This window comes from Odontesthes bonariensis, chromosome 5, assembly GCF_027942865.1.
Source record: "Odontesthes bonariensis isolate fOdoBon6 chromosome 5, fOdoBon6.hap1, whole genome shotgun sequence".
NCBI classification, from domain to species: Eukaryota; Metazoa; Chordata; class Actinopteri; order Atheriniformes; family Atherinopsidae; genus Odontesthes; species Odontesthes bonariensis.
In genome coordinates this window covers 25275947-25288209 of record NC_134510.1, presented here as the reverse complement: position 1 = coordinate 25288209, position 12263 = coordinate 25275947, and the positions used below count along the sequence as shown (strand labels likewise).

Genomic DNA, 12263 nt, shown 5'->3' with positions numbered 1-12263 from the left:
GAGGTTCAGAAAGAACAAGCTGAATGTTGATAAAGAAGATTACATTTATAAAAACTAAATACCAAAAAAACTAAACTAAACCCATATATCTTATCAATAGCCCTTTAATCCCATCTATTTAAGCTGTTTACGATTACAAGTTTACAATCATGCTTTACTTCGGTCCACTGTGGAGTCAGGTTGGGATGATGTACTGAGAATCAGCAGATTGGATAACAGATCACTCAGTAAACAGGTGCTTCTTGTGACTCTTTCTTTGCTTAATTGCTCTGTAGGTAGTTCAGTCTCATAAGAATGTCCAAAACCTGGTAGTTTCACAATAAATGAGCAGATAATGTCTTTCAGTGGCAATTATTTTGTATAAGGACGTTTTCTGGTGACGTGATGAAAACCCATTGCCATGTAAATATTAATTTTCTAAGCCTAACTATGCATCATTTAGTGCCTCACACTAACCAGACCTTTTCTTCAATACATTCTAATTAGCTCCTTTCAACCTTTGATAGTTGTACACGAACACATTTGTGACAGCTCTGCTTAATGCAAAAACATAAGCACATTACAATTTTCAAAGAACAACGTAGGCTCATAGAGTTTTCGGAGTCTTGAAAATTTATTTTTACAGTTTTCTTAGGGTGTGTGAAAGCTTCATGTCATGCAAAACGCAGGCACGTTCAATTTTGAAAGCATATAATAACTTTAATGTCCAGAAAGTTTTAGACCTGTAATTGTGGAACCTGTTACTATCCTGCTGAGGAGCAAGGTACTGTATCTGTTGTGCCCTCTGGTGTGAGGCCGCATAGGTTTAAATGTGCAGGTCTGAAGAATATGAATTTCTGATTTGAACCTGATTTTAATGCAGCTGCACAACTTTTTTACAAGTTCTTTCCAATCTCAAATTCAAATGATCAGCCGTTGATATCGGTGCCATATCTGAGAGACATAAAAACGCCTGAAGATACTTCAGAAAAACAGCAGAAACAACGCATCTCTGATTTGCTGCTGGCAATTTTTTCCATCTTAAAATAAACAATGAAAAATATGAATTTGGGACAAAACTACCCAAGTCCGAGAGGGAAAGAAAGCTCAAAACACAGTAACCAAATGTATCACAGAATATAGTAGTTGGGGAGGGGGGGGGGGGGGGCACGATCATCCCAGGGAGCCCTAATTATGAGCTTGGTCAAGTAGGCAGGTTTTAAGTCCCCCCTAAGAGAAGAGAGGGTGGCAGTGAGGCTTCATCGTTGAAGACTCCTGGAAACTCTTGGAACGCCAACATGCAATCCCGGTGTGCTGTTGGGATTATATGGGACTAATACAACCTTAAGATATGATGCAGCCGGTTAATGAGAGCTTTGTAAGTGAGGAGAATCATTCTTATTCTGAGGACATGCAGAATTATTCCACTGATATTATCATTGGATGAAAATAAACGTGACATGGGGTTGCAATACTGATTCAAAGCCACCAGTGGGCAGATTAAAACTATTTATGCACCCAGTGGAGAGCCTGCAGCTGAAAGGACTTGGATGTTTTTCATTCTAAACCGGGGGTTAACTAATGAGACTGGATGGCTGCAAATTGACCAGGGGCTGCACACCTGGTTTCTGGGGGCATAATTACAAGCCAGGATGTCAAATCAGCAGCTGTGCAGACAGTAAAAGGATAAATACTTCACACCATAGGTGTTTTATGACTTGACAGAGACAATGAGAACAGAAACAGTTCAAGACAGTGCCTGCTTACACATCTGGTTTTCAACTGGTTAGATAACACAGTTTTTGTTCATTTAAAAAAAAAAAAAGTACAGTCACATGCAGATTATCAGTGATACGTTTCTATTGTACTCATCTTTTTTTTTTTACCCTTAGATTTGTGTGCCTGTTCACAGCAAATCATGTGAACGGCATTAAAACTGCTCAGTAAGCAGGAGTCCAGCTCCCTGCCGGACGCTCAGACGCTGGCTGCCGTGCTAACGTTCCACATGGGCCTGTGAAAAGGCCGATCTGATTTCTGCAGATGAGGCAGCAAACTCGGCCTCACAAGTAACAAGTTCCAGATTGTATCGTGGTCACACAAAGTGCAAATGTAATGCTGCGTGATTTCAGGGGGAAGCGCGTATTGGTTCAGTGTGTGTTGTCTGGCCTCTGCAGACTCACTTCAGGGGCCAACACTGAGGGCAGATATCCTGCTCACTAAAAACCAGATAGATCATTTGTTGTCACAGATACTGCTGAATCAGCTCAAGGACAGAGGGATGCCAGACCTAGGATGAGATAAATTGTTTATTTTTTCTAAATCTGCAAGTAATCATTACGCATCATTCGTTAAAAGAGTGGCTACATGTTTCCTGAACCCACAGTTGTGTATCAGAAGGTTAGGTTTTGTTCAATTAACAGTAAAAAAACTAATTCTATTCTATTCACTGTATTTATTTATAGCATTTATAAAGTTTCCTTTCGGGATTAATAAAGTGTTGTTGAATTAAATTATTCAAACTGAATGAACCATCCTATGAAAAAAGTAGACAAGGTGGAAACCGTTTTTCTTTCAATTTTGAGAATATTTGTGTCAGGTATCACAAAAGCAGATTTTCTGTTAGGCTCTGTCATTTAAGATAACTTTAACAATCAAGTGATTCTGACATTTTAAACCAAAGGCAGACTGAGCCAGGTAAAAGCTTTGCTAAATGCTACAAAGCAGGCTGATCTGGGCACACACCCACGCTGAGGGCGCTCTCACACAGGACAAACTCTTGGCTCGGTATGGAGGCAACAGGAGAAATTTGATGTGTAACTGCAAACGCACACAGGCGAGGGTGGGGGCTCGCGGGGATCAATAACTCATCACAAGTTGTGAATCAGCCCGCTCCAACAAACATTTGTCACGCACAAAAAAATGTCCGCCCATTTAATCAAGGTTACGATACTGAGGACGGTCAACCAACCAGCAGGCAATTTGTCAGTCAGTCTGCTCAGAAACAGTTAAGCTAATTAATGAAATGAATGAGGAAAGCAAGGACAGCCAGGAAAAGGTTAGGGAGCTGTTAAGAGTTTACATGTGGGGTATTTGTCATGTTGTGACTGCCTGCTGATTGGATTTTGGTGTGCGCAGCCGAAATAAATGTAGACATAGAATAATGAAGATGGAGCGGGATCTCAAGCTCCATTTTGTTTTTACACACTCAGTCTCACGTGAACTCCAAGCAGCACAGGGATAACTCAGGGACTCATTCGATCTAATGATATCCTGAAACAGAGGACTGTAATGGTCGAATATGTTTCTATGTGACAAGTACGCAATTACAAGAAGGACATATGTCAGTTTACTGCAATGAATAGTCTTCAGAGTACTGCATTCAATGATGTAATCATGATGTAATTTAGGGAGTGTGTGACATACAGTATACAGAAATAATAAGTTTGTAAATACAGTATACAGTAATATAAGAATTCCTTAAAAAACAAATGCTCTAAACAAACAAATTATTTCATTTATAAAATGTTAGAAGAAAGACTAATTTTTAGTGGCTATTACCCAAAAACAAAATAATTTGTACCTAAAATATGAAGAAAAGTATCACAAGTTTTGTTTGAAAGATTAAAATATAGTTTACAGTGCTGACAATAATAATCAAAGGACATATCCCAGTCCCATCCGTCAGTCTGAACGCCTCATTTCCAACGACAGCACAGGAAAGCGAAGCAGTGCAGCAGTCTCTTTTTCTGTCTCTCATCTTCAGACCTTCGATATTTGCATACAAGATGGATGCAGGCTAATTAACCGGACGAAACACATCCAGTTGAGGTCAAAGCGATAGAACAAAACCCATAGCTCAGGTAAATTTAATTAGAAATTATATGGGGTGTCTCCACTGGGCTGAGATTGATGTGCTCTGACAAATACAAATAAACAGCACAGAGCTCAGACCCTGTCCTTCCCCCACTCCTTTTTTTTTTGTTCCATGTTTGCATGTTTAAGTTTAAGAATAATAGTTAAAAAATGTCTGGTTTCAAAATTCTTACTCGTCTCCCCTCTTTTTTCCACCTTCTTTCCAATTTGATATCTAATGTCACTTCACAATAAGTGTCTTGTCTCGTTGGCACTCCTCCTCCTGCTCCTCCTGCTTTTCCATCCGATGAGCTTTCATACCTGCTCATCTTCATGTATGAGTGAGCCTGGGCTTCTCATACTTCCACAGCCCTCTCCCCCCTCTCCCCCCTCTCCCCTATTTTGGCATGCCCGTGCCAGGTATTTGTTCAAATTCCTCACACCCCGTGGGGATAGGTATGTCCCCCCTACCCTCCCATCCCTCTTTAGTCTTTACAGCCTGTTTCTGTCCATCTTATGTACACCAGCACATGTATGAAGCAGCCCACGTGAACTTCCCCCCACCGCCGACACAAGGCGCACAGCCTACACATTTTACAGGCTGTAGTCACAACTAAATCATTTCCAAGTTGCTCAGCCTCTTGAAGCTGGTAAACCACAGCTGTGGGTTCGACAACTGACGAGCCAAAAACAACTCGGCAGATAGCGGGCAACTGTGAGTTGCTTTTGATAACTGCTGAAAGGCCCGTTTATTCGGTGATGTTGTCAGAGTGTCGACCAGTTAAACTTTGCTCTGACATGGAAAAATGTTGATACAGGCGAGTATACTGGATAATTAATTTCCTCTACAGCTTAAACACCAGATCACCATATAAATCCCTCGTGGGGCCGTGAGATGCCCTGTGTTTGAACACGAGCTGTTGCGGTATTGACATTGGGTCAGAGTTGAAGTGTATTAGTTATTGCAGTGCGTCACGAGATGACAGCAAGTGATACGCTGGCTCAGTTGGTCCGTCTCTCTGCCCTTCCCACAGAGAGGCAAAACTCAATTTTAGCTTCAGTCTTACTGGCAGAGTCAGTTTTGTATGTAGTGCGATGACATTTTCCTGGTGCCAAGGAAAAAACTCAGATCTACTGTCAAAAAGACCCATGGCAAAGATCATTTGACACTTCTGATTGACTCTCTTCTGCTCTTTCACAGACTCCCCAAGCCACAAATCCAAAATACGTTGTTCAACGCGTTCTCTTTGTGTTTAAGGATTTTAGCGAATGTGGAAAGATGAACAGATCTAAAGTCTAAGAGAGCAATGGATAGTCTTCATCTGTGAAATAAACTCACTGATTCAAGAGGAATTATCATGTAATGCTCACTTTTTGGTTATTGTGTGGACATGAAATTCATTGTGTTGTTTTCAGTTAGTATTCTACAGTTTTCCTCTCAGTGTTTTTTTTTTTTTTGCTTTTTAAATAAGCCACCCTAATAAAGTGAATCAGTAGTGTTATATTGAATAAATGTGTTCCCTTTTATTTTATAAACCATCTAGGTTCCATAAATCAGCCGCAATAAATTGGTAGCTCTCAAAATCTAATGCAGCTGCCATACCTTTGGCTTATACAGCATGTGATTATTTGCCAAAATATGATATTATGACACCATTTACGGTCAGATTGTCAGCTTTCATGGAAAATTCTTGCAATGGGTTCCAAGTGAGATTTATGCTTGGCCCATAAACCATTATAAAGTCATCAAACTATGATCAAACATATGGTTAATCCTCCTAAATGTGGCTATAAAGTATTTAAAACAGACACTAATATTAACATTTTCTGTGTTTTAAATTCTTACACCGTTACCAAGCACTGCTGTGAGCTGGCTTACTCAGAATGCTTTCTTGGTCATGATTCAGAGAAAATGAAATGAGCAAACTGTAATTACCAGAAATATTTAGGATGAAACCTGCCAAAACTTTTCAAACAGATTTAAACCACAGGCTGAATAAGCTGCAAAGAACGTCCTTGCCTCAATTAATTGTTGGAGAAGGAAGTCTATGATCAGAGAATTCAATGCTATAAATTCTATGGATGTTAGGCTTTTAAGACATATAAAAAAAAACAAAAAAAAAAACAAAAAAACAAAAAAACACATTTAATTCACGCTGTGGGGGCTCTCTGGTCCTAGATCAGGCCGGGCACATATCGCTATTCGTTCTACAGGATGAGCCCCCCTCCTTCTGCGTCCCATCCCACCCCTTTTGCATCTCACTCACACTCCTCGGGTGGACTCACACCCATCAGTGACTGAGCTGAGGACACAGAGCTGCACTGAGGGCTCAACAAGACAGACGGCAGAGATCAGATCACAGCCTTCTAATGAAGACTTTCCCCATCTAACTTCTGATAATCACCTCCTCCTGCGGCAGGCGAAGAGGTCAGGAAGATTTAGAGACAACACATGAGGAGAGCGAGGCTTCAAAATGGGAACTGACTTTTTTCATCCAACAACTCCAAGGAATATTTTTTTTAGCATCTGGGATTAAACTGTTTTAAAGTAAGTTTTAAAAAATATGCCCAATCATTAACTGATACTTACACGAGACCAGACTTATAAATATAAATTACTTAAGCACTGCAGGCCGAACGCGGGCCTTAATACGCAATAATAGCTTTTTCTTTACAGGACGAATCTAGTTGTGATCTCAGCCGCTGATTTAATATTTGGGTACTTTATAACAGGGGGAAATCTCACTTATCGAAGCAATTAGAGTGCATACTTCTAAAGTTTAGGGGCTGTACGGAAAAGATGACAGCTTGTTCTTACATGCATTTGTGAAACGTTTAAGTTTCACAAATGCATGTACTGCTTAAATGCATGCAGTTTAAAAGGAAATTTAATATAAAACTGCTTAAATGTTGCCCTGTGATCAATATTGTTGGGGGTTAAAGGAGCCTAGGTGTGCACGGAGCACGGCGGGGGAACGGCTGCTCCAGAGTTCAACAGTAGCCCTTAACCCCGGCGCCGCCTGGGTCACAGCCAGCCTCTCCTTTGATGCCGCTTCAGATTATACTTGTCCAGTAAATCATCAATTCTGAGGGAAACACATTAAGCTCGTCTCGCAAAACAAGTAAAAGGCCGAAACGTTACTTTTTCCAAGAACATAGCGCCAAACTTAAGTTCTGTCGCGTTATGAGTCGGCAGATTTCCATGCATCGGTCCACATCCAAACCACCAGTGCGCAAAGCGCACATGGCACGCACAAGATATTTAAACAAAAAACTTGGCAATTTATAACCGCCTTGCTCGATCCAACTTCAAAGACATGTCTGCTCTGATGTTCTTCATTTTCCCCCTCATTTCTACTTGACTTAATTGTTGCCCAACTGTTGACCCGAAGAAGGAGGTTTTGGGTGAGATTTACAGTCTTCATTTAGCCCCCCCACTTCGAAAATTCAATTATTTTTACTGAAACCAAAACAGCGTCGCTGGGCTTCATGTGAAACTATAAAACTGTGATGGCTGTGCCAATAAGAGCAGGTTTCTGCTGAAACATAAACCATCCTTGTTTAGCTGACATTTTCATTTAAACATGTTTATGTGACTTTATTTACTTTATATGCTGTCACGATTTAAATGCACATAAATCACTTTGCAGCACCCTCAGATATACAAATAAGATTTGAAGGTATGTTGTTCTTCGTGTGTGTCAAATCAAATCTCCTGAATCCAGAAAAAAAGGGAAAGTAGTGACAGAAAACTAACACATATTATGTTTTCCTCTCCATCTCTTTCTACCTTTTGACTCACTTTACCCCATCTTTATCCCCTCTGCATCCTAATTCCAACATTTTAAATAGTCAGACATTACTGCCAGTCATCCCTCTGATCTACAAACCATTTAACGTTTCATCATGGACTTCTCAGGTTCTTTGCCTCCACCCTCTCCATACACCTTCCCTATTATCCCTAATTTCTCAGTACCATCCTCCTCTCCCTCCATCTCTCCATCCCCCAGCCTGGCATCCACAGCTCTCTTCTGCTCGCTCCTCTCGCTCCTCTCCCTGCTGGGCATCACAGGGAACCTTTATACTTTGGGCCTCCTTCTGAGGCGCAGCAGAGGTAGAAGAAGACGTGGAGCAGGACCAGCCTGTTGCCTAACAAAAATACCTGTACCATCCTGCCTTGCCAACTCTACCTCCCCCACCTCCTCCCCTACCTCCTCTCCCTCCTCCTCCTCTCTTCACCTCCAGGTGCTGAGTCTTGCTCTCGCTGACCTGCTCTACCTTTTCACTGCTCCCTTCATCGTGTACGACAGCCTGGCATCCGGATGGGCTTTTGGGGAGCTCGGTTGCCGACTCCTTCTGAGCCTGGACCTCCTCACCATGCATGCCTCCATCTTCACTCTCACCGCCATGAGTCTAGACCGTTACCGTGCTGTAGCCCACCCCCTGCAGACCTCCTCCTCCAACTCCTCCAGCCTGTTGCGGGTGGGCCTGGCATGGGGGCTGGCGGTGGCTCTCAGCCTGCCTATGATGATTACCCTGCACCTCGAGGATGGGGAGAATCATGAGGGCCAGCTGTGTGTCCCGGCATGGGATGAGCAAAGCTCCAAGGCCTATCTTAGTGTACTGTTCTGCACCAGCATTCTCGGCCCCGGGCTGGCCATTGGGGCACTTTACGCCACTCTCGGACGGCTTTACTGGGTGTCACAGACCCGGCCTGCCTGGGCCACTGGGAACAACTCTGCTTGTTCTCCTCGTGCACCCAGGCCCAAGGTCCTGCTCCTCATCCTGGGTATTGTCCTGGCCTTTTGGGCTTGCTTCCTCCCTTTCTGGATCTGGCAGCTGCTACCCCTCTACCAACCCGACATGCTGCAGACAGTACCGGTGGGCACACAGGTGACAGTGAATCGTATCCTCACAGGGCTAACTTATGGAAACTCTTGCGTGAATCCGTTCTTCTACACACTATTGACTGGTAAACGGAAACGCAACCGGCAGGCGCTGACATCAGCAAATCAGCTCTGCCGCAAGAGCAGTCCACTGCAGTAGTGTCTTTTCCTCTCCAACAGTAGAGACAATAATGTGAGTTTGCACATGTAAGAGCCTTTCACACGACACACGCGTGTGTGATAAGGTGCAGGAATGCATTATGAGTTCCAAACAAGGCATCAAAGACCGCTGACTTAGCCTCAGTCTGCAACCTGAGGAAGTGTAAGAATACTGAACAAATGGTAGCACTTTGGATAAATGCTTTGTAAGAGGACAATATTTCCTTTAAGGAGATTAATACTGAAATATATTTGAGTTTACCAGCTTAAAATGACAATCTCTGTAAGATTTCTTTCTTAATGAAGGCCAATGCAAAATATTCCAAACTTTGATGATTAATTATACCAAATAATTGAATAGCAATAAAGTTTGCATACTTTGGTTTGAAAGTATTTTAATAATATCGCTTCTGTAACAACGGGTAAGTTATACATTGTCACCGTCATATAAATCACATCTGTGAAGTCATTTAACCTAAGAATAGAGATGGCAGGTTTATTTAGTAAACAGACTGCAGTAACATAAAGAGAACAGACTTTATGCCACACATTGTGCACGCATAAGCATTTTCCAGGACAAACCCTGACACACTTTTGCTTGTTTTCAGAAAACTCTCAAAGAAAATGCTAGTTTTTGAACAACTGGTTTTTGTCTGGCCGGGACCTCGATGGAACATTTTTCTGAGACGTTGTTTGTTGATACGATAAATTATGTTTAAGTGTGTCCACAAGCTTTTTGTTTTCTTCTCCTGAACCTTGACATATCTAAATAAAAAAAAAAGGACTTTGCTATAATCTTGAACTGCATGTTGGGTTTGAAAATCTACTTATTGTTTGAATCATGCAGTGCTTTGCATGGCCTTAACTGGTGATGAGTGTAACTGGGGTTTATAATATTGTATAAAATATAGTCTTGAATAAAGAGTGTCTCTGTCATTAATTGTGTCATCTGATCTTTAAGGACAGAATTGATTGTTCTGATGTGTCTGTAACAAATAATACACCATTTAACTGACACTTACGACGGCATCTGTCATACATGGGGGAAAAAAAAAGTGCAGAAGTGAAGGAAAAAAAAAACTTTTTCCAAAAGACTTTGGTGCCGAGCAGAAATCTTTGAGATGGAGTCATACCTTTGTTTGTGTGTCTGTGTCAGCATGTCAGGGACTCAGGAGGATCTTCCCCATTTACAAAGACCCGTGTCTGTCTGTCTGACTCAAAGGCTGCACTGTACTGTATTGCAAACCCTGCTGCTCTTTGACGCAGATGAGCAAATATTGTTGTTTGAGAGAGAGGAGTTAGGATGGGGATGGGATGATGGGACAAATGGGTTGGGGTTACGTGAGCATGGGCAGAAACAGTGCTTTTTGGACGGGTGGTGTCTTGGAGTCGAGGCCAAAGGGTTTAAGACATTTATTACACATTCCCTGGTTGAAGGCTGGTGGGGAATTATTCGCAACCTCTCCGCCTTGCACTGCACTGCATTACCCTAAGAAGATTGAGGGAGTCACAATGGGCTCAGAAAAACTGTGAAACATGTGGAAAGCCGACCAAAATACAGACAAAAGTAACAAATTAATACACCACAGTGTTACCGAGTTTGGTGTAACCAATTAGTCACATTAAGCAGAAATCTAAGTGTAAACATCAATGATTCAGGCTGACACAGCAGGTGTCGTTTGTCTTGATTTAAATCCTTTCACGTTGGTTACACTCACCAAAAATGACGACGTGTTTGCATCTGTGCGGCTAAAGGTGAACTCTCCCTAAAAGATGACACAGCTCCTTATGAAAATACAAATCAATTAAGAAACCTGGAGGAAATCTGAGGCAGCATCTAAAACAACTAATCAAATGCACTGATGCAAAGCCAGAAAACTGCACAATGTACAAATGCACAAGACCACAAAGATTATATTCAAATCTAGACATAAAACGCAGCAGTACTGTTCACTTTAGAAAGAGGGTGGCAGGAAGGGAACCTCAAGAAATGAAAAAATGAATAAAAATAAATCAAGGAGGGACGGTCTGTGGCGTAGTGGGTACAGCAGACGCCCCATGCACAGAGGCTATAGTCCTCGCTGCAGCTGGCCCCGGTTCGAATCCCGCATCGGACGGCTCTTTGCTGCGTGTTATTCCCCCTCTCTCTGCTTCCTGTCTCTCTCCACTGTCCAATACAATAAAGGCATAAAAAGCCCATAAATAAATAAATTAAAAAAAAAAAAATCAAATAGAGGAAAAAATGATGAAATCGCTTTGTGATTAGCGTTTATAAAACACATGCCTGCATAAGAATACGCAAATGTGTCTGCAATTTAAAGGGAGTTCTTGCCGGGCTCGATGAGCTGATTGGCAGCAAACAATAAGGGAGCAGTCACTGGAAACAACGGAAAGGATTATACAACTCCTTCAAGAGGGTAGTTCGATGCAGAGTGTGGCAAAAGATGTTGGTTGTTCTCAGTCAGCTGTGTTAAAAATTTGAATCAAGTACAAACAAAATGGGATGGTTGTAAAAGTGAAACATACCAAGGACAAAAACCCTCACCAATAAAGTGAAAATATATAAAGTAATCAACAAAAGAAATGAAGAACAAAAGGCAAAAAACAGAAGTCAGTGTTTGTGACCTAAATGTGAAAAAGCAGCTGAGGGAAATGGGGCCGAAGGAACGTACTCCATCACTAATAAGCTAAAGAGAAAAAAACAAGGTCAAGATGGGCTAAAGAGGAGCAGTCATGGACTGATTGGATAAAAGCGATGTTCAGTGATGAATCACCAATCTGCACTGACGGGGAGATGATGCTGGGACTTTGTTTGGTGCAGGTCCAGTGGAACAGATAAGTAACAGTGAAAAAAAGGAATTTCCACAATCCTTGATGATATGGTGTTAATGTCAGGTAAAAAAAAACAGGGAAGATGGCAGTCGTTATTTCTACAGTAAATGTAGAATAGAATAGAAATAGAATAGAAAAATACTTTATTCATCCCCCAATGGGGGAAATTCAAACGTACACGTGGATGTTAAAATTTTGGTCACTTCGAAAGAATGTTTGATGATGCTGAGATCGTTTTTCAGGACGATGATGCATCTTGCCACAGAGCAAAGAGGGTTTGAAATATTTCAGTCTGATTGAAACTTTATAGAGGAAACCGTAAAAAAGAAAAAAAAAGGTCAATGACATGACTTCATCCTACAAAGCTGATCTGTCGGCTTCTTTACAAAAGAAAAGTTGGAACCTGACTGATGAAGAATATTTCATTTTTCATTTGCCACAAAGAATTCAAGCAGTCAGAAAAAAACCAACAACAAAGTGCAACAAAGCACTCAGATTTATTTTACCTTTTTTTCAGTTTCAGTGCATCCTTAACGCTTTTTTCCCTCCTGATCT

General features: G+C 41.5%; 1 protein-coding gene across 1 annotated transcript; it reads left to right on the top strand.

Annotated features, from left to right (window-relative positions):
* The first annotated feature begins 7737 nt into the window (after positions 1–7737).
* uts2r3 (urotensin-2 receptor 3) lies at positions 7738–8877 on the top strand. The gene has a single exon (XM_075466684.1). It carries the CDS (start codon positions 7738–7740, stop codon positions 8875–8877), a length of 1140 nt encoding a protein of 379 aa, XP_075322799.1.
* The last annotated feature ends 3386 nt before the right edge of the window (positions 8878–12263 follow it).